This window comes from Acinonyx jubatus, chromosome B1 (assembly GCF_027475565.1).
Source record: "Acinonyx jubatus isolate Ajub_Pintada_27869175 chromosome B1, VMU_Ajub_asm_v1.0, whole genome shotgun sequence".
NCBI lineage: Eukaryota > Metazoa > Chordata > Mammalia > Carnivora > Felidae > Acinonyx > Acinonyx jubatus.
The window spans coordinates 27991748-28015603 of record NC_069382.1 but is presented as its reverse complement, the minus strand read 5'-3'; the positions used below and the strand labels follow the sequence as shown (position 1 = coordinate 28015603).

The window sequence follows — 23856 nt, the reverse complement described above, 5'->3', positions numbered from 1 at the left end:
TCCAAACTTTAATTGTAAGCATTCCACCCTCCAAACACCAGCATGCTGGCTTTCTTTCTAAAATGCCTTCCTCAATATAACTGTTCTTTCACACTTTCAGAATGAAAATTTCCTTACACACCTATCCTTCCCACATCCACTCCCCACCATGTCTTTTTTTCCTTTCTTACCCATTTTCTAGTAATCACTCCCCTGTTTGGACTCTCCCCTCTTTTGCTCCTTCCTCCCTCCATGGTACTTATGTAGGAAAGCTCGTACCCTAATTAAAACCAGCTTTTTTTACCTACTGGATGCCTATACTCAAAGAGTTTAATATAAATGAAAATAAAACCCAGCCATGATGACTCAGCTTGCTTTAAATTCTTAACACAGATCTCCACTGAAGTAATGACTGTTAATTATTCTACATTTCCCACTCTCCCACTATCAAGATGACCATTTCATACCTCTTTCTTTCTCTCCAAGCCTCCAACACCTGCTTGCCCCTCCTTTCATTCGGGGAACAACTTCACCTCTCACTACACTAAGAAAATACAAAAAGAAAACTATCTCATCTGCCCACCCCAATCTGCTAATGAGTCTGCATTCATAGAACTTCTCTCATTTACAGCAAAATTCCATGAAAGTGTTGTCCATACGCACTGTCTCAAACCTTCTACTCCCATTTTCTCTTAATCTGTCTCCAACCAAGCCTTCACCCCCACCCATGCAGCACAGCTGCTTTGGGAAAGGTTACCCACGGTCTCCACACTGTCAAATCTAATTGTTGGGTCTAGTTCCACATCTCCCCCAAATACTCAGAGGTATTTAAAACAGCTGATAACTTCTTCTTCCTTATAAACATATTCCTCACTTGCCTTCCAAACACTACACCTGTTTCCCTCTGTCCCTCACTGCTGCCCCTTCTCAGGTCCTCTTGGCTGCACTCTCCTCCTCTTCCTGATCTCTAAATGTGCGTGTGCCCCTGACATCAATACTTGGGATTTCTCTCTATTCACTCTCTTTTCATCTCATCTTGTTTCACTGCTTTATTTATTTTTTAATGTTTTTATTTATTTTTGAGACAGACAGAGCATGAGCAGGGGAGGGGCAGAGAGAGGGGGAGACACAGAATCCGAAGCAGGCTCCAAGTTGTCAGCACAGAGCCTGACACGGGGCTCGAACTCACAGACTGTGAGATCATGACCTGAGCTGAAGTCAAAGGCTTAACTGACTGAGCCACCCAGGCGCTCCTCGTTGCACTGCTTTAACTGCTTTAACCACCTGTACCTTGATGATTCCCAAAGTCACACCTCCAACCTCACCCTTCCCCCTGAACTCGAGTCACACTTCCAAGTACAATGTTCTTGGGTATCAATAAGCATCTAAAATGTAGCATATCCAAAACTGTAACCTGGATTTTTCTCACCCAAGGTCATTCTTCCTATGACCTTCCTATCATAACTGATCCTTCCATTCACTCAGCTGATCCAACCAAAATATCTTAATTGTCCTCTCAGTCTCTACAATTCACCCCTTACAGAGAATTCATCGGCAAATCCTTCACAATACATACCTTCAAAACATATACACAACCTTCCACTTCCCACCATCTCTACTGCTACCAGCCTAACCCAAACAATTAATTGTCATCTCTTGCTGGGACTATTATAGTAGCCTAATAGACTTCCCTACCTAATCACTTGCCCTCTTACAGCAGCCAAAAAAAAAAAAAAAAAGAAAAAAAAAAGAAAGAAAGAAAGAAAGAAAAAAAAATCCTTTTAAATTAAAATTTAAGCGTATCATTCACCTGTCCCAAATCCTCTTGGGTTTCCCATCATTCTACTTTGTATTTATCTTAATAAAATATGCATTCATCACCTATAAGGACCTAAATGATCTGGCCCAAGCTACTTTTCTAGCCTCACTTTCTACCACTCTCACCCTTACGCATTTTGCTACAGTTATCCTCATTGGTCCTTTTTTTTTTTTTTTTGAGACAGAGAGAAAGAGAGAGAGAGAGAGAGAGGGTGCAAGTAAGTGAAGAGCAGAGAGACAAAAAGAGAGAGAGGGGGAGAATCTCATGAGGGGCAGAGAGAGAGAGAGAGAGAGAAGCGGGCCTCACCCAGGGCTAGTGTTTTACCCAAAGCAGGGCTCACATTCACCTGAAGCGGGGCACAAGCTCACCCAAAGCAGGGCTCGAGCTCACGGGATGTGGAACTTGAACTCACAAACTGTGAGATCAGGACCTGAGCCAAACTCAGATGCTTAACGACAACATATACTTGTTGCCCCTTAAATAAGGCAAGCGGGGCGCCTGGGTGGCACAGTCAGTTAAGCGTCCGACTTCAGCCAGGTCACGATCTCGCGGTCCGTGAGTTCGAGCCCCGCGTCAGGCTCTGGGCGGATGGCTCGGAGCCTGGAGCCTGTTTCCGATTCTGTGTCTCCCTCTCTCTCTGCCCCTCTCCCGTTCATGCTCTGTCTCTCTCTGTCCCAAAAATAAATAAAAACGTTGGGAAAAAAAATTAAAAATAAATAAATAAATAAGGCAAGCAATCACCCTCAGACACTCAGCTCTTCCTCCGAAGACTGCTACATTCTTCCCTCAGATATTCACATGGCTCATTCCCTCATTTCTGTGAAATGAAGTGAAGCACTTGTCTCCTGTGTTCAATGCATTTTCCCACCAACCGAAACTATACCTGACCCATGATAAACACCCATCAAATATGTGATATGAATGAATATCCCCTTTCCAAACCAATCTAAAAAAAAGTTTACACATGCTTTCTCATGTTTCTTAGCTCTAATAAGTCCTCTATCATGTTCATATGATTTCCATTCACATCATTCTGCTCATGCTATGGTTTAGCACTTCCTTGTTACCAAAGCCTGGGGACCCTTTTCTGTTTTAGTAGCACAATGCACAAATAACCACTCTCTCCCTGGAATACTCTTTTGTCACTCATTACACCAAAGCTGTGGGAGTAAAAAGGTTACAAACAACTAATACGTTGCCAAAACTAGTGATTAATTCTAAGTCCTCAGTTTCTCAAACTCTCAGCAGAACGTACTAAGAGATAGCTCCTCCTACTTAAAACATGCTCTTCACTTGGCTTTCTACACATCAAACCTCCTAATTTTCTTCTCTGCCTATGGCAACTCCTTTGCTGTCCACCCCCCATCACGCAAACATTAAATACTAAGAGTTCCTCAAAATTCTTAGTCCCAGTCCTTTATCTCTCTCAATTCTTTTATTTTTTTTATGTTTCTTCATTTTTGAAAGAGAGAGACAGAGCACAAGCAGGGGTGGGGTGGAGAGAGAGGGGGACACAGAATCTGGAGCAGGTTCCAGGCTCTGAGCTGTCAGCACAGAGCCCGACGTGGGGCTCGAACTCATGAACCGTGAGATCATGACCTGGGCCAAAGTCGGACGCTCAACCGTCTGAGCCACCCCCAGGGGCCCCTTTAACCTCAATTCTTTATCTCTAACTAAAACCATCCTCTGAGATACAGCCTGGATATCTAAGTGCCACCTGGCCACCCACACCTGCTATCTCACAGCCATCCTCCCTTTAAGACATCTAAAATCAGCTGTTTGACTCCTCAGCTCCAAATCTTGCTCCTTCTCTTCAATGGGTTTCATCCCTGTTGCTCATGCCAACAACATAGGAATGATCCTTGATACATGGCTCTCATCATCACACCAAATTCTGTTGATTCTACTGCTCTATTCAATGTATAGATTGAATCTATCTCCTTCTCTCCATCCTCAATACAACCATCCAAGCCAGGCCACCACCCCCTCTCCCTTGGATTGCTCTGGCAGCCTCCTAACAAGTTTTCCCACTATGACCCTTGCCCTCCCACAATTCATTTTCGACTCTACAGCCCAAGTTATTCTTTTTTTTTTTTTAATGTTATTCATGTCACTCCTCTGTTTAAAACTCTAATTCTTAGGAGGAAATGTAAACTCCTAATGTAAACATGGCCTATCTGCTTCCCTTGGTCTGCTTCCTCTTCATCCCTCACTCGTCATACTCAACAGTCCACCATAGTGAACTAGTTTCAGTTGCCTATAGATACTATGATCTCTTTCTGTACCTGCTATTCCCTGTGCCTGTGACACTTTTCCTCTACTCTTCAGCTACCTAACTCCTGTTCCTATTTCAGGGTGTACATGAAACATCACTCTCTGCAGGAAACCCTGCAATACTTCCACATATGCATTGGACGACTCTCCTAGGTGCTAACCAAAGTGCCTTGTTTTCCCACATCCTAAGACTCCTCTCCCTATACTGCAACTGCCTTTTTTTTGTTCATCTCTATAGCCCCTAAGAAATGTAGGTCTCCCTGTCAGGAAGCAGATCATAACTGTCTTATTCACTACTGTAACTCCACATCATAAAGTGGTCAACAATTTTTAATGAACGAATAAGTGCATTTTTACCTGCTATATCATTTAGTGTTTATTAGCTACCATCCTGGGATAAATGACTATTTTAACAGTGAGAAACAATGTGCAAATATCCTTTTGTTTTCTGATGTTATAATCCACTGTAATTCTTTAAAAAAGAAGAAAAAATACCATCTTACAACCAAAAGTGGCCATTTGAAAATATCATCTATAAATACACCAAGGAAATTAAAGGACAATGAGGCTGGCATAACTCTGGCTTCATAATAGGAAGCCAGTGAGGGAGAAAAAAATAAAGAGTAGTAATCTTCATTACAATTCACTAGGATCCTAGTCAAAGTATTTCACCTTAGATATCACAATACACACACACGTATAATACAATAAAGAATAAAAGTGAGAGTCAAAGAATGCAGTATTGCAATGACAGGTACACAGATACCAGGACTTCTAGTGGCAATTTATATGTTACTTAATAAGAAATATCTTACACATCTCTTGGAAACATTTTAATTGGGGACAAAATTACAAGCATAACCTAGAAGTAATTCTACAAACCACAAACTCAAAAAACCATGAATCCCCTCTGTTGCATTTAATTCTGTTATGATTTAAATAAATTCTATATTATTCTCCAGATCAGCTTCAAAAACGTATCATGTGCTCAGTTAATCAAGATAATTTCTAGCCACAGTACCTTTGGCTATAGAGAGTCAGCAAGCATTCATTAGAAGTGGCTTTCCAGGGAAAGAAAGAAAGCATAAGAGACTTCTACCTTAATAGGTAAAGAAGGAGGGTCTACCACAGAGGATATGGATCCCTTCTCAATGGCACAATATAATTTTAAAGGGTACAATATAATTTTAAGTGAGATCATGCCATATCTTTAAGCTTATTTAACAAAATCACTACTTTAATTAACATCTTAAACACAACTGTTTTCTATCTCCAAAGAAGCTACAAGAATAGGAATAACAACTATACAAATCAATATAGGTGCATGGAATATTCTGTCCCTCTTGGTGCTCACAAGTATTCTATGCTTGTGATAGATACTTAGCTATCATCTACATTTCAAACATGGGGAACCACATACATCTCAAGTCACATGGCACAGATTCCCCTTTGGCTTTTGTGACATGGAAGCCCACATTCTTCCACTACCCATGTAAGTCTATTATCACTGACCTATCAAGACAGCTAAGAAAAGCACTGAAGTTGAACAAAGTAGTCATTCTTTCTGGAGAAAAACAGTGGTTATCCTACCCTAGAGAAAATTTAGAAATTTAAACCAGGACACTATGAAGTAACTGGTACACTTCAAATATTTATAGCAAGGATGTACATCATCTCCAGCCTGGGAGATAACTGGCTGTATCACTGATATTATCAAAGCCACAAAGCCCCAGCTGAAGAAGCCTAATGAAGTGCAATGTGACAAAGTAGTAAATGCCTGAAACTCTAATCTCTGGCCAGACAGATCTCACACCCTAATATCAGCATGGCTCAGACACTCAAGAGGCTGTAACAATACTAAATAGATTGCACACGTGTGAATATTGACTTTTTGGAGATAAACCTCACAAAAGAGCACATTCAAATTTTCTTTTATTTTTAGATCACATACCTTTTTTTATAGCAAACATTTGCACAGCATCACTTAAATTCTCTAATTTTCGATAAATGATGAGACCAGCCTACAAAAAAAAAAAAAAAAAAAAGAACAAAAACAAAACAAAACAGAGAAGTTATTTTTGCTAAAACTAACCAAAATGAATGAGGTGCCTGGGCGGCTCAGTCAGTTAAGTGTCTGAGTTCAGCTCAGGTCATGATCTCATGATTTGTGAGTTTGAGCCCCGTGTCAGGTTCTATGCTGACTGCTCAGAGCCCGGAGCCTGTTTCAGATTCTTTGTCTCCCTCTCTCTCTGCCACATCCCCACTTGTGCTCTGTCTTTCTCTGTCTCTCAAAAAATGAATAAACGTTAAAAATTTTTTTTTTAAAAATGAAGCTATATGTCCCATCTTTAGAAAAATCCAAAGTAGTGACTCACAAAGCACCCAAAAGGCTGCATTCAACTTATTATGTTACACAAAGATCTATGCCTTCATTAAATCACCTTACTGATTATGAGAACAGAGAAAGCAAGTGACTTGTGCCTTAAAATAAACGTTCAAAGTTTTTACTTTTTAGCATTCAATATTACAAGGAGTTATCCAAATCAAATAACTTATAAGTAGACTCCAACAAAATACAAACAAGTAAGAAAAATCTACTTTGACAACACATATCCACTTCCCTATATCTCACTAAATCAGCTGGGAATGTCAACATATGAACAGCCCTCCCTCAAGGCACTGTTAAGAGGAACAACAAACTCACACTGAATTATCATGAATAAAAATGCTACAGAACTTGCACGATTTCTCAAGTTTTACAATTTTTTTTTTTTTTTTAACAGAACATAAAGGGGAATGCCTGGGTGGCTCAGCCAGTTGAGCATCTGACTTCGGCTCAAGTCACTCTCTCTCAAAAAACAAAAAAAAAGAACAAAAAAACCCACTTTATTAACAGAGCATAAAGGAAAATTATACCCTATCTCCTGAAAAAAACTGAATTTTTTGTTTATAAAAAAATGGTGGCTCCATGCCTAAAAACGGATGCAAAAAGGAAAACAACAATATATTCATCTAAAAATAAACGTATAAATTAGGGAATAAGAAATCCACTGTGACATAAGATATATTTCTTGAAAAAACAAAGACAAAAAACAAATAATGCTATAAAGATAAGTCCAAATTTCATGATGTACAAATATGTAAATATGAAAATACATCTGACAGCAGTGGAAAGCTAAATTTGGAGGCAATTTTCTTAAATTTTTAGCATGTTTTAAATATAAATATAAGAAATAAGGCCAGTTTCAGTATAGAAACTATTTTTATTCTGAAGCTGCTTATAAATCAAATACATCATCAATACCATTTGTTGTTTACTCAGCCTGGGCTTATTACTATTCCATGTTTTCAGAGAGATTACATTTTTTACATACAAACTGGACATTATTTTGGCTTCATGACAATGCCAACCTGATTTAAAATATTTGAGTTGCGGCCACCTGGGCGGCTCAGTCGTTGAAGCGTCCGACTTCAGCTCAGGTCATGATCTCGCGGTCCGTGAGGTTTTTTTTTTATTTAAAAAAAAAAATTTTTTTTTTCAACATTTATTTATTTTTGAGACAGAGAGAGAGAGCATGAACAGGGGAGGGTCAGAGACAGAGGGAGTCACAGAATCTGAAACAGGCTCCAGGCTCTGAGCTGTCAGCACAGAGCCTGACGTGGGGCTCGAACTCACGGACCGCGAGATCATGACCTGAGCCGAAGTCGGCCGCTCAACCGACTGAGCCACCCAGGCGCCCCTCGTGGTCTGTGAGTTTGAGCCCCGCATCAGGCTCTGTGCTGACAGCTCAGAGCCGGGAGCCCACTTCAGAATCTATGTCCCCCCTCTCTCTCTGCCCCTTCCCTGCTCGTGCTCTGTCTCACTCTCTCAAAAATAAATAAATGTTAAAAAAAATTAAAAAATAAAATAAAATATTTGAGTTTGTGCAACTGTTACAACAAAATTTTTCTACAGTGATTTGTTATAAAGTTTAAAAAATACATCATAGTCTAAAGAACTTTGGTACATACATACGCATCAGTGGCTGCATACAGTTTCTGATCTTCAGTAAGAGGAAAATCAGTCCAGTTGCTACAGCAGATAGACCTGTCTTTCAGAAGCTGTTTGCCGAAGAGGTGTTTAACCAAACCATTGAGGCTCCAGGTCTCTTTACATTTCAGCTAGAAGTAATGAAAGATCAACACTGCAAAAAATTATTTCCATTTTCAGGTACTCCTAGATACCACCAACTGACGAAGTCACAAATAAAATTGGAAATGTTATACTAAAATATATAGTATATTTATATATAGTGTATATATATATTATATAAATATATAGTATATTTATATATAGTGTATATATATTTTATATATATATATATATATATATATATAGTATATTTAGCAGAGATAGTCCTTGATAAACTTACCATCATTAAAAACCTCATTTGCAGTCCATATTATATGAATTTAATTCTGGAGTTTCCCTAATGTAGGTATTAAAATTCTTGGACTATAATGGAAAAAAGTTAGATAGGTTGGTAGGCTTTCTACCTAGTCCAATGAATACTTGGCCAAACATGAGAATTCAACCTAATGACTACATTAATAAAATAAGTGAAATAAGAGTGATGGAATTGATGGCCAAACTTCCACTAAGCATCGTTCCACAAGAGCTACATTATGCTTTCCCTTAAAAAAAATTATTGGTATAAACGGATCAATGAGAAAAACTTAAAATACAATACTTAAATTTGCAAATATATGAAACAAAGTCAAAGAGTACTAAATGCGGGGGGGGGGGGAGCGGGGGTGGAACCAGCTTAAAGCAACTTTGCTAAGGTAACGGATTAGAACTAAAGGTTTTCATTATGGAATACTCATTTATGACTACTGTTACACTAACATACGGCTTAAATTATTTTTTTCAAAATATCTAACATTCAGATAGACAGGACATTCTGTGAAACACAAATTTATCTTCTTTATGAAAATAATATATGTATTACATCTACCCATTTTTTATTTAAATTTCAGTTAGTTAACATACAGTGTAATATTAGTTTCAGGTGTGTAATATGGTGAATCAACACTTAACACCCAGGCTCATCAAAAGTGCATGCCTTATGCCTACCTTGTCATTAGCAACATCTGTCAGCTCCACAAAATTCTTCAATTTGATGTCAAAGTCCTTTAGAAGTTTCCACTGATCTCCTTGGATTCCTACACCTGCTTTTTTAATTGCTTCATTTTCAAGCAACATTTTTAATCCCTGAGGAAAAACTGTAACATTTTATTATTATTTCCATAGGTCCTTTCAAGTATTATTGATTTCTTTCCTACTTCTTACACACTCTATGTTTATATTTAAATTTATATTTATGTTAAGCTTAAATTCAGAAGCACATTCATCTTTAGTATTTCCTTTCTTACCTAAAGCAAAGTCCTGACAAATAACAAAAACAACTAGTTTGAATGTTTCCTCTGCTAACACTAACAGTGTATTCCAGATCATTTAGCCTCTCTAAATTTCAGTTCTCTATTATTTAAAACAGGAATAATATCAATGCCTGACGGTAATGTTGTAAACATTAAATAAAAGAGGGATATGAGGGGTGTCTGGGTTGCTCAGTCGGCTAAGCATCTGACTCTTGATCTGGGCTCAGATCATGATCTCATGTTTCTCATGTACTGATAGCACAGAGCCTGTTTGGGATTCTCTCTTTCCCTCTCTCTCTCTCTCTCTCTCTGCCCCTCCCCTGCTTGTGCTCTCTCTCAAAATAAATCTTTAAAAAAAAAATATATAGGGATATGAATGAGACAGGTGAAAAATGAATACTTCAATAAATTTCAAGTTAAAAAATAAAAATAAAAGTAAATGATAAAATAAAAAGAAATAAGAAAATAATAATAATAATTAATTAATTAAAAGGGGTGACTGCCTGGGTGGTTCAGTCAGTTAAGCTTCCAACTTTTGATTTCAGCTCAGGTCATGATCTCATGGTCATGAGTTCAAGCCCTGCATCAGGCTCCACATTGGAGCTCCATGCTGGGAGTGGAAACTAGTTAAGAAAATAAAATAGGAGTGCCTGGGTGGCTCAGTCAGTTAGGCGTCCACCTTCGGCTCAGGTCATGATCTCACAGTTCATGAGTTTGAGCCCTGCATTGGGCTCTGTGCTGACAGCTGACAGCCTGCTTCAGATTCTGTGTCTCCCTCTCTCTCTCTGCCCCTCCTCTGTCACTCTGTCTGTCTCAAAAATAAATTAAAAAAAAACAAAATAAAAATAAATATTTAAAGAAATAAAGGAGTAAATGAATGAATGAATATGAAGCAATGAAAGAAGCAGCAGCTAATTCAAAAGCTTAATTTTATAGGGATAAAGTTGACATAATACAACTATCAACCATGTAAAGTTTAAAAAATACAAAGTTTATGTTAAAAAATATAAAGTTTAAAAAGTTAAAAAATGAAACAAAGAAAAGAGATACCAACCTGCCATAGAAGAAATATGAAACAAGTAACATTTGCTCTCTGACACACATAACTGAATCAGTGCCACTCTGCCCTGCTTCCCTGGAGTGTATACTGGTGGCCATTCCATGTCAAATCCTACCACATCTCCAAAAGACAGACTCATGCTAAAGGGGGAAAAATAGTATAAATTAAATACATTAAAATTTTAACTTCTGCATTCAAAAAAATTAAAACACAAACCACATATGGTAGAAGATATCTATGATACAAATAACTGATAAGGAATAGCCAGAAAATCTTCAAAATTCCTCGAAAAGTCCCTAAGAAAAAGATAATACAGTAAAATAAAGAAAATGAAATATATGAACAGGCAATTCCCAAAAGAAAATCCAAATGGCCAATAAATCCAAGTAAATAATGTGAAGACAAAAAATCTCACTCAAAATCAGATGCAAATTTATCAATACAATTTCATAAATATATGACTGGCAATAATTCAAGCCTCACAATATCAAATAAAGAAAGATATCTACCAGTGGGACCGTTCATATACTGGTGAACGTTAAATTAGTAAAATCCTCTTAGCTGAAGATGTACAAACACTGTTACCTGCAAGTTTTTCTCATAAATGTATCAAGCTCTCATATGTACACAACCAGACAGATGTTTAAGAATGTTCATTGCGGGTGCGCCTGGGTGGCTCAGATGGTTAAGCGTCTGACTTTGGCTCAGGTCAAGACACCACAGTCAGGACATCAAGTGCCCACAAGTGCAGTGCAACATCTTCACTGGATATGGAGCCTGCTTAAGATTCTCTCTCTCTCCCTCTGCCACACCCCCCCTTACGCACACTCACGTGCACACTCTCTCTCTCTCTAAAAAACAATGTATAGATATAACAGAAAACATGTAACATATGACAGAATGCTAAACACTAAACTCATGATAGAAGTTATCTCAGGGGGCTGTGGAGGAGAGAATCACAAAGGACATACCTGGGGCTTCAGCTGTATTTTATTGTAACATTTCTTAGTAGAGATTTGAAAAAAAACAGATTTTAAGATTTGCTAAAGCTATGTGGGAGGAATATGGGGTTTGTTATATTATTTTCCATTACTGTTTATATTTGCCCTTTTTACAATTTTTAAAAATTAAAAATGTACATAACAAAAAAAATCTCAAACTTTGCTTTGGGACAAGATGGAGTACCAGGGATCAGACATATGTTTCCTCTATGAACAAACAGAAAATTGAACAAAATAGGTAAACAATAGCTTTCAGACACTGAACAATGGGCAGTAAAGGACTCTGCTCTCTGAGGGAAGGGAAACAATGGGGGGGAGCCCCACTGTTGCCCTTGTTTTCTATGTGGAACACTTTCCAGACAACAGAACAGGGAGGAGAATCCAAAGCAGAGCACTGAGTCAGGAAGACAGAGTTCAGAGCCAAAGACGCAGAGGACCTGGAAGCTGTGGGTGGTTTCTGGAGAAAAGGGAGCTAGGTAAGAAAGAAACTGAACAAAGAACAACCAGGGAATCATTAGATGAACAATTCCTAGTGCTTACCATACTGGGAAGAGGCACTAAAGTTCTGAAAAGTCACAGCAGAGATTCCTGTTGATCACCTGGGGCAGTCAGCAAAAAGGCCAGACTGGTCACACCTTATTATAGTGCTAAATTATTCCCAGAGTAAAGACTTCTAAAGACCTGCCCTAACAAAGCTTAAAACTAAAGGCTCAGGGAATCCAGCCAGGTGGCTCAGTCGGCTGAACATCCGACTCTGGCTCAGGTCATGATCTTAGTTCCTGAGTTCGAGCCCCACATCGGGCTCATTGCTGTCAGCATGTCAGTGCAGAACCTGCTTTAGATCCTTTGTCCTCCTGTCTCTGTCCCTCCCCCACTTGTGCTCTCCCAAAAAGAAATTAAAAAAAATAAAATATAAATAACGAAATAAATAAGGCTCAAAAGGTAAAAGCTGGTCTTCAGGTAACTTAACTGTTTAACAGAGCAAAGCTCCTTTCTTTGAAAAAAAGCAAATCCAACATTCAACAAGGTAAAATCACAATGTCCAATCAAAATTGTCAGCCATTAGGATAAAACAGGAAGATGTGACCCCTAACCAGGATAAAAATCATTTCATAAAAAAATAAAATAACTGAAAAAATTGAATTAACACGTAAGCACACTAAAACAAGCATTATAAATATGCTGAATATGTTCAAATATTTAAAAGAAAACATGAATATGATGAGAGCCAAAATGGAAGATATTTTTAAAAAGAAACAAAACTAACTTCTAGAGATGAAAATACAATAAAATGAAAAATTTACAGGATGGGATGATAGACACTACAAAAGGAAAAAAAGCGAAATTGCAGACATAGCAGAAGGAACTATTCAAACTGAACCACAGAGATAAAAAGAATTAAGGAAACAATAAAAGACTGAAAGGGAAGAGAGCTACATGACCAATGACACAGGATTAAGCAATCCAACCTATGTGTATAGAGGCTGCCAGAAGGAGAAGAGAGTACAGGATGGGAACAACAACAACAAAAATCTAAAGTAATGTTTTAAATTTGATGCAACGATAAAGCCACACATCCAAAAAGCTCAATGAAACCCCAAGCAGGATTAAGACAAACTGCACTACAGAAAGGCATATCATAATCTAATTTTTTTAATGTTTATTTATTTTTGAGGGAGAGAGAGAGAGACAGGGCATGAGCTGGGGAGGAGCAGAGAGAGAGGGAGACACAGAATCCGAAGCAGACCCCACGCTCCAAGCTGTCAGCACAGAGCCTGACGCAGGGCTCAAACTCACAGACAGTGAGATCATGACCTGAGCCGAAGTCGGACACTCAACTGACTGAGCCACCTAGGCGCCCCTGGCACATCATAATCTAATGGTTGAAAACTGTGATAGCAAAAATCTTTAAGGTGGCCAGTAGAGGCTAAAAACAAACCTGCCTGTCTTTCCTAACACACACAGAATTTATCAGAACTACATTCCTCAAATCACTTATGCTTACTGCCTTCAGATACGACATGCTATAGCACTGTTAACATGGTGGAGTTAATATACAATCGTAAATGACAAATTTTACTTTCTCTGTGAGACAAATTTTGTTCTATATAATGAGACCCAAAAGTGGCCAATTAACTGTATGCAGGAGTGAGGACACCTGAATACTATTTCTAGAATTCATCTACCACCAGGAGATAATAATAAATAGCTAAACTTAACTCTGCTTCTTTTAACCACTGCAATGTATAACAGTTTTAAAAAAAAAAAAGTGTAACAAGTTCAAAGAAGATCTGAATGAATTCTCTACTACTTCCCCTTATAAAATGCTTCAAGTGCCTTACATTGTATTAATGCAGAGTCCTAATTTAACAAGTCAATTTTTAAAAATACTAACAGTCCAGGGTCACCTGGGTGCTCAGTCAGCTAAGTGTCTGACTCTTGGTTTTGGCTCAGGTCATCCATTATCTCACCGTTTGTGAGATCAAGGCCCACACTGGACTCCACACTGACAAAGCCTGCTTGGGATTCTTGCTCTCCCTCTCTCTGTGTCCCTCCCCACTCGTTCTCTCTGTCTCTCTCTCAAAAGTAAATAAACTGAAAAAAAAAAAAAATACTAACAGTTAGGGCACCTGGGGTGCTCAATCATTAAGCATCCAACTTGATTTAGGCTCAGGTCATGATCTCATGATTTGTGAGTTCAAGCCCTACATCGGGCTCTGCACTGTGCTTGAAAGGCTCTCTCCCTCTCTCTGTCCCTACCCCATGTGCTCTCTTTCTCTCTGTCAAAATAAATAAACTTAAAAAAAATACTAACAGTCATTTCTAATGTTCTTTTTAAGAATCATTCACTATAATTTTTGCTCACTAAATGCAAGAGAGGTGATCCAACCACTATTCTATATTACTAGGTTGGTATTTTTAATGAAATATAATGGAGCATTTGGAGGTTGAATAATTCTTGTATTTTTTTGTCTTACATTAATTAACAATGTCTTCAATAGTTCTACATATCTGGGGGCACCTGGGTGGCTCAGTTGATTGAGCATCTGACTCTTGGTTTCAGCTCAGGTTATGACCTCCCAGTCATGGGATCGAGCCCCATGTTGGGCTCTGTGCTGATAGCATAGAGCCTGCTCTCTCTCCATCTCTCTCCCTTGTCCCCACTCACATACACATGCTCTCTCTCAACATAAATAAAACAAACTTTGAAAAAAATAGTTCTATATATCTGAAGTAGCAAAAGCAACAAAAATTTAGCGAAAGTAATAGGCTTATGAATAAACAAACAGGTACGCATTACACATTTAATCCAATGATTTTAAGGGTTTTTTAATGTAAAATTAGAACTCGTCAAGTGATATTCCACATGTAGAAATAATTGTCTATAGAACATATCTTAACTGTAAAATTCAGTATACTGACAAATACTGTCATAACAGTTATCTTCAAATGAAACTAGGAAATTCAAATCTCTTACCTAATATCTTCTGACAGAAAAGAACAATCACTAGCTTCATAACTATAAACAATGGATCCAGTGAACTCTAAGAAGGGGAGAACATCTTCAAAAATACTCCTCTGAACAGATGCCTTGAATTAAATAAAATTCCAAAAGGCACAAATAAAGTTCACATTAAATAAGAAATGTTCACGGAAATCATGAAGTTCAGTGTAGCATTCAAATTATAGTTCTATCACTAATGTTCTAGAGACTTAATGAAGTCAGAAGGACAATGTAGCAAAAATGAAGCCATCCATAATAAAATTATTTTTCTAAAGAGCTTATTTGTAAACTTATAATTCTATATATTTTCATAAGAGCACTTATTAATGTTTTTCTATAATTATATTTGTATTCTAGATGTAATAATGTTGACTTAAAATGCTAAAGACTGGCTGGTGGATCTTGAATCTATGAAAGCTTAAACTTAATACCCACAAAAATTCCCATAGTAAATACTGTCTAAATTATCTAAATTAGAACATACTAGTAAGGTCAACCATACAAATGTGATAAAAAGGTGAAGTACACAGCAAGAATTCCCATTTTGTAAGCCCAATTAAAATTTAATCCCATTCCACCATTCAATAACTAGTTGTGGTTAAATCACACAACAGCAATTGTAATTAAAATAATGACCTGAAACTTACAAGTGAAGACTGACTCAATTTACAGTGAAATTTCACTAAATTTCCCATCTGAAATAAGAATTGGTGGGGCACCTGGGTGGCTCTGTAGGTTAAGTGCTTGACTCTTGATTTCAGCTCAGGTCATGATCTCACCATTCCTGAGTTCTCTAGGAGCCTGCTTGGGATTCTCTCTCTCTCTACCCCTCCCCCACTTGCTCATGCACTTTCTCTCTCTCTCGTTCTCTCTCTCAAAAATAAACTAAAAAAAAAACAAAAAAAAAAAAAAAGAAGAACTAGTGAACTGCATACCTTTCTTTCTTCTACATGACATCTCTCATTCTGCATAGACATCCATTCTGGAAGTTTCCGCTGCTGTGGAGTTGTTTCCAATTTTTTTTCATTCATCTTTAATAAGGTCAAGTAGCAAAATCCAAAACACAATTACTCTGTGAATAAATACAGTGCAATCTTTGAAAGAAAACTCAGAGAGAGGCCTGTGGATATGAATGAAGAAACAAAGATGCATATTTAAAGTTATGGCATTTGGCCCACATATAGGTTTTAAGAGATGGAATTGAAAAACAAAAGGAAACAGATATAATATGCTAGATCTAATAACTATACATTTACTATTTCTTCTTTCTAAAATAAGTGAGCCAGTTTAATTGAGCTCGAAGGTCCTAGCAATTTCAAAATCCTATTATTCTATGACTTTGATCCTTTCAAAGGATCAAAGATAATCTTTATCTCACTACCAAAGACAATCATTGGGTGTATAAATTCTTACAAATTTTTGACATGTTTAATTTTCTTATCACCTCTCCTAAGATCTAAGTAAACTCAGCAAACTGTTGGACTTATTCACAAGTCTACTTGAAAAATGAATTTTTAGACTGAGAACAGCTTTTCGATAGTAAGGGTTTTTTTGTTGTTGTTTTTTGTTGTTTTTTTTTTAATTAAGCTCTTGGCCTAGTAACTGAACAACTTTCCCTAAGAATAAGAGTTTTACAGGGGATATTTTTAAAAATCTATTACTAGCTTTGAGGGCTCTTCCCAATGTAAACCACACTTCAAGAATAGTTACGGAAAACACAATGAATAGAACCATGATATACTCTTCTTGTTAATGGCAAATGGATCCATACCCTCAGGTGACTTAACATACTAAACTGAAGTAGCTTTAAGTTCTTAATAAAATCTTTCCAACTCCAACCTTAGTTTCTATTAACTCAAATTTCCAGTAAAGGGACAGCAGTTTTGAATATATACCTAAAGATTCTTATGAAGAAACATGATGTTAATATGAAATAATCAAAGCAACTATTTATGATTTAGGGACAGCCTGTTATCCCTCTTAATACTTAGCAATATAAACTCTGAAGAAATTAAACAGTATTAGCAGGTATCCATTTTAATTGCTCATTTTCTAAAGCATGAACCCCCAAAACTGAGAATACTGATAATTTATAAAGGAAAATGTTTAGAGATTACTCTAGCAAAATTTTCTATATAGAACCAACTCCACCACTCTTATGCATTAGGAAGGAAAGGGTTAACAGGAAGCTAGTAATACACTCTCCCAACTGGGGAAGGGTAAATGAAAGACAATGGATCCCAATAAATAAAACACTAATGATCTAAATGATCCATCTCAACAATGGATCCCAATAAATAAAACACTAATGACCTAAAACCAGAGGGTAGCCCTATAAACCTATCAATGGCATTTACTAGCAGAAAAATACCAAAGAATACCTACCTAGAAAGTGCTGTTCACAAGATATAGCTCAACTATCTTGACTGCTTACCATAAATACGCCTGACATTATGGATTTATTAATTTATGGCTATAAAATGGGAAGTAGTCAAGTAAGCTGTGTAATAAAGAAAATATAAAACAGAGGAGTTCCAAAACCAAAACAATTTCTTTTGTGCAAAAAAAGGGGGTTTTTTTTGCACACAATGCTCAAAACTGTTCTGTTAATCCAAAACTATAACATGTCCTATTGCAAAAGAAAAGGACATTTTTGGAATCTGTGTCTGACAGTCTCGGGCTCCTCCAAAAAAAGAATATGCCATCTGCACTTCGTGCTTGCCTGTATTCTTTGAATCATTAGCAAAATTTTGACATTGGGTAAGATCTATGAATCACTGGATCAGAATGGACAACTCAAGTATGGGTGTTACCACTTGTATTATATGCACTAAGATAAAACATATAAAATATATGTATTAGTCACTATAAAACATTTTACAAACATTAGTAGTTATTAATATGTGTATATGTGTCACAAACTCAAAACTCTTAACAAGAGAGTTAAAAGTTAGTCCCAAAGTCTACTTTTATATATGGTCTGTTCTTAATCTTAAAATATTATTTTTATAAAGCTGAAAAACAAGTTTTTGCTATACACAGAGTAGATAATTTGCAAAACTGCCAGAAAATTGAGGTTCCTACAAATAATACACAACTCTATAAATCCAACTACAAAATCTTGTAATTTTGTAATTCATTCATTCATACTACCAAAATGGAAATAAAACTCCAGTAACTCTTCCCTACTGCCACCTATAACACTAAAATTGTTTTAACTTGAAATGCTTAGTTTTCAGATGTAAAATACTCTCTTTTGCACACAAAATTCTGTCTACATGCTTCCAGGCAAAGAATTTGAAAGTAAACCTGTTTACAAACCTAGTATCTTTCTCAAATTTACTCAGCTCTCAGCAGATAAAAAGCATACAGAAAATTAAGGTTGTAGAATAATTTGCAACAGGGAAATTCTTCAAGATACATAAGGATTTTTTTTTTAAGTTTAATGATTTATTTTGAGAGCGAGAGCAGGGGAGGGGCAGAGGGAGAGTGGGAGAGAGAGAATCCCAAGCAGGCTCCATGCTGTCACCACAGAGTCCAACACGGGGCTCAATCTTAGGAACTGTGAGATCATGACCTGAGCTGAAATGAAGAGTCAGATACGTGGGGCGCCTGAGTGGCTCAGTTGGTTGAATAACCGACTTTGGCTCAGGACATGATCTCACAGTTCACAAGTTTGAGCCCTGCATCGGGCTCTGTGCTGACAGCTCAGAGCCTGGAGTCCGCTTCAGATTCTGTGTCTCCCTCTCTCTCTGCCCCTCCCTCGCTCACACTCTGTCTCTCTCTCTCTCTCTCTCTCTCTCTCTCTCAAAGAATAAACATTAAAAAAAAAAAAAGTCAGACACTTAACTGACTGAGCCACCATGGTGCCCCAAGACACATGAGAATTTTAATCGCTGATCACATAAAGGCTATTCTCATGAGGGATCCAAGTCATCGATTAACAGAATTTTTAACTTATATATTTAGATGTTATGTTGTTGAGTACAAACCACTTTGACCGGTCTTTCTCTAAAATGAAGTCTTTTCTCATTTCATAACACTTCATATTGTACCATTAAAGGACTTTAAATTCCTCTTTGAAATAAATACAGATGGTCCCTGATGAACAATGGTTTGACTTAGGATTTTTCAACTTGACAACAGTGCAAAAGCAATACATATTCAATAGAAACCACACTTCAGATTTGAAGTTGGATCTTTTCGCATGCTAGTGATATGTGGTATGATCCTTTGGGGTGATGCTGGGCAGCAGCGGGGAGCCACAGCTCCCGGTTAGCCAACACCATCACAAGGATAAACAACCAACACACTGACAACCATTCTGTAACCACGCAACCATTCTGGCTTTCACTTTCAGTACAACATTCAATAAATTACATGAGATACTCAACACTTTATTATAAAACAGCCTGTTAGATAATTTTTGCCCAACTGTAGGCTAATGTAAGTGTTCTGAGCACATTTATGTTAAGCTAGGCTAAGCTATGATGTTCAGGAGGTTAGATATAAGAAACACTTTGGTCTGGGCACCTGGGTGGCTCAGTTGATTAAGTGTCTGACTCTTGGTTTCTGCTCAGGTCACGATCTCACAGTTCATGAGTTTGAGCTTTCAGCAGACAGCCTGCTTCGGATTCTGTCTCCCTCTCCCTCCGTCCCTTCTGCACTTGCTCTCTATCTCTTTCTCAAAACTTAAGAAAGACAGACAGACAGACAGACAGACAGACAGAAAGAAAGAAAGAAAGAAAGAAAGAAAGAAAAGAATGGAAAGGAAAGGAAAGGAAAGGAAAGGAAAGGAAAGGAAAGGAAAGGAAAGGAAAAGAAAAGAGAAAGACAGACAGACTTTTGGTCTATCAGGGAAGTCCTCACTCAAGGAAGATCTGTAACGTACTTTGATTTGGTTTGCTTTGGACTTTCTTCAGTTTCTTTTTACTCTTATTTCATTTTTTCTAATTGGCCAAAATTACCATTCATACTTTTTTCCCATAACCAATGACAAAATTTCATTTTTTTTCCATCCTACTATCTCAGCAAACTAACATGACAATATCCCTTCCCCACCAAGACACTACATTTGCACAGTCCTTCTCCCTAGCAAGGCAAAAGTCAGAGTGTTTTTACTTCCCCACCCTTCTACATACTGTTTTTTGATATGATATGGTTTTAGTTACAGCCTGTTAGTTTACTTAGTATTGCTCTTCTATTTCAAGAATCCTTACTATTTTCTAAACATTTGTGTTACAAATTTTATCAACCATTTTAATATTCCCCATCCCCCCTCAACTTCCCACCCCCATCAACTCTCAGTTTGTTCTCAGTTAAGAGTCTTATCATTTTTGTCTCCCTGTTTGTATCTTATTTTTCCTTCCTTTCTCCTATGTTCATCTGTTTTCTATCTTAAATTCCACATATGAATGAAATCATGATATCTTTCTGACTTATTTCATTCAACATAATACAGAGAACTCTTCAAATTATTTTCTTCAGGTAGAATATGTAGGTAATAAACTCTGATCCCCTGCATATGTGAAAATGTATTTTTCAAACAGATAGGAGAATGATGTATTGGCTGAGTACAACCGTCCCTCAGTAGTCTATAAATACTCTCTTATTGTCTTCTACCTTTTGATGCTGCAAATAAGAAATCCAGTGGTTCCATGATGGCTTTTCTCTTATAAGTAATCTCTATTTCCCATCTGGGAGCTTGAAAGACTTTCATGGATGTTTATATTTTAAGAGGCCCAAGTGTAAACTTTATTCTCCCTGGGATCAGGACTCCTTTTCACATCTTTTTCTTCAAATCAGAAAAATTCTCCCTCATTGTAAGTTGAATTGTATCCCTCCCCCCAAAAAAGATATGTTGGAGTCCTAACTTCCAGTAAGTACTTCAGCATGTGGCTCTTTATTTGGAAACAGAGTCTTTACATCAGTAAATCAAATTTTAACAAGGTTATTACAGTGATCTATAATCCAAACTAAGTGGTGTTCTTATAAAACGGGGAAATGTGGACAGAGACAGGCATGCATAGAGGGAAGATGATGTGAAGCAACACAGGGAGAAAGAGTCATCTAGAGACATCATCTAGTAATGAACAGATCTGAAACAGATCCTTCCTCCACAGCCCTGAGAAGGAAACAGCTCCGCCAAAAACTTGACTTCAGACCTCTAGTCACCAAAACTACGAGGACAAATTTCTTTCTATTCATTATGAACTAAATCACATAAATTTACTATAAATTAAATCATAGTTTGTAATACTTAACTATGACACCTTCAGTAAACCAATATAATCCTATTCCTAGTTATTGATTGCCATTATCTATTCCTTTTTTTCCTGCTACAACATTTATTCACATGCTGGTGAATTTCTTACCTGGATTTCATCTCCTAGACTCTATTTTTTCCCTCCTGACTACCAACTCTTTAATTTTAAGATACTTCTTCCACGTGACTTCCAAGATGCTAATTTCACTCTCAATGGTGATAGTCCTCTTTCACTTTGTCTATTGGATTTTTACAATGTTAAGAACTTGATTGTTAGTTTCAGAAAGTTTCTTTGTGCTCTAGTTGAGTCTCCCTAAATGTGCTTATTATTTCTTTCTTTTGTAAAAGTTATAATTTAGTTCAAATATCTGTTCCAATAGGAAAGTCCCATTCTGTTGTTCTTTGGCCTTCTGTCCACTGATAGGGGCTTCCTTAGTCGGACTATTATTTTTCTTTGCTTGTAAAACTCTATTTACCGTCAGCAGTCATCTGCTCTTAGGGTCCCTCAGGTTAAGTTGTGAATGGGACAAAGACTGTAAGTCTTCCACTGAAGCCTTAAGAGGCAATTTCTCTATCCACAGGTCTCCCAAGTTGTAATCTCAAGACCTAGCCCACCAGCACACTGATCTTACAACTCCTCTGAAGGCCTCTAAGACAGGAAAATCAAGTAGGCATCCTCCGACCAGTTGTTCAGTTCACTCAACAAATACTATTTTGTTTTCAGCCACGTTTGTTCTACCACAGTAATTCCACCGAGTATTTTATTTAAGGAATTATGTTTCAATTCCTTTCTTACCCTGCAACTTTCCTTTTCAACCATCTTCAGTTCCTTCATTAATGTAACTTCCTGTTGAGTCTGTTTTTTGGTTCTTTTTAACGTTTATTCATTTTTGAGAGACACAGACAGAGTGTGAGCGGGGGAGGGGCAGAGAGAGGGAAACACAGAATCGGAAGAAGGCTCCAGACTCTGCACTGTCAACATAGAGCCCAACACCGGGCTCGTACCCACAAACCGCAAGATCATGACCTGAGCCAAAGTCAGATGCTTAACTGACTGAGCCACCCAGGCACCCTGCAACTTCCTGTTAAATCTAGCAATAATACTTATAAAGACTTTTAGTTCTTTTTTTTGTTTAGAAATTATTTTTTATCAAGGGTTAAAACTCAGCTAAGGGATTTGATGGCTGTCAACTCTGCTCAAATACATGATGATTCTTGATGCTCACTTCATTCAGAAATGTAGGTCTACCCCAAGAGTCCACAACATTTTCAACTTCATAGCACATTCAGAAAATGAAAATTTTTTTTTTTAATTTTTTTTTTCAACGTTTATTTATTTTTTTGGGGACAGAGACAGAGCATGAATGAGGGAGGGGCAGAGAGAGAGGGAGACACAGAATCGGAAACAGGCTCCAGGCTCTGAGCCATCAGCCCAGAGCCTGACGCGGGGCTCGAACTCACGGACCGCGAGATCGTGACCTGGCTGAAGTCGGACGCTTAACCGACTGCGCCACCCAGGCGCCCCAAGAAAATGAAAATATTTTTATAGCATACTGGGAAGGGGATCTGGGAGTGTACCTGTGAAATTTTGTAAAAATTTTATATCTTCATTATATCTTCATTGTAAAATTAAACTTTTTAAACAAGAAACTAAATTGTTTAGATGAACACACCTTTTGTATATCAGGTTTTCTGCTTAAAATGACTATATACAACTCCTGATTAAAACCTTTTAACAACATTTTCTTAATATCCTATATAGCAACCATCACGGAGAAGCTTTATTAACCTAAGTAGTAGCAAATGGCAAAAGAGGATGCTTTGTTCCAAAAGGCTGAAAACTTCTTTTTCACTATTAACCAGCATTCCAACAATCCAACCTCTTTAAATTGTACTTCAAGAATGCTAAAATTCTTAAATCTAACAGCTTCTCCTTTTCTTCTCCTGAGAAATATGTTAACTCCTTCTGATAATATAAATAAGTCTGGAATACAAATGATCTTTTTATGTCAAGTATTTCAATAGACTTGTGTTAAAGCTCTGTCACAGGTATACGCGGAGTTTGCTCTATACGTATTATTAATTCATCTTTAGGATTCAGATGATACCAATTAAATGTCACTTCTAAAACTATTTTAACTTCACTCTCCCAAAGCTGATTTTTTACTCTGAAGCCATAAACTTTGTCAGTACATGTTAATATATTTTCCGCGCGATTGTTGTACTTTTAAGTTAATTCAGGTGCTCAAAATTTGGTCAGTTAAGGACACCATTCATTGAAGACATAACTATACTTCCACAAATCTGCAAAGTAAGAACCATTCACCATTTCATAATCTGAAATTTTCTTTGAGCTTATAAATCTTCCTTTGGACAGATACTTCATAACTGAAATAGCTAACATTTCTTCACCTAAGGCTGAAGAGAAGGTACTACAGCAGCTTAGATTTCATTAGGTTCATCATTTTTATGACTTCATTCAATGTGGAACTCAGAACTACAGGCCAATTTTAATATATAGGAGCTTCTCTG

General features: G+C 37.3%; 1 protein-coding gene across 5 annotated transcripts in view; it reads right to left on the bottom strand.

Annotated features, from left to right (window-relative positions):
• Positions 1-23856, bottom strand: part of WRN (WRN RecQ like helicase) — a 146141-nt gene that overhangs the window by 91916 nt on the left and 30369 nt on the right. For 2 of the 5 annotated variants that reach the window (XM_015062676.3, XM_027077326.2), the window contains exons 2-7: positions 15995-16179; positions 15033-15145; positions 10548-10693; positions 9189-9337; positions 8084-8233; positions 6024-6093 (exon numbers count right to left, since the gene is read on the bottom strand). In XM_015062676.3, coding sequence (XP_014918162.3) covers positions 6024-6093; positions 8084-8233; positions 9189-9337; positions 10548-10693; positions 15033-15145; positions 15995-16090 — 724 coding nt within the window. In that variant the 5' untranslated portion in view covers positions 16091-16179. Of the gene's footprint in view, positions 1-6023; positions 6094-8083; positions 8257-9188; positions 9338-10547; positions 10694-15032; positions 15146-15994; positions 16180-23856 lie in introns of those variants that run through there. The other 3 variants (XM_027077325.2, XM_053216383.1, XM_053216384.1) reach the window with 3 other exon arrangements.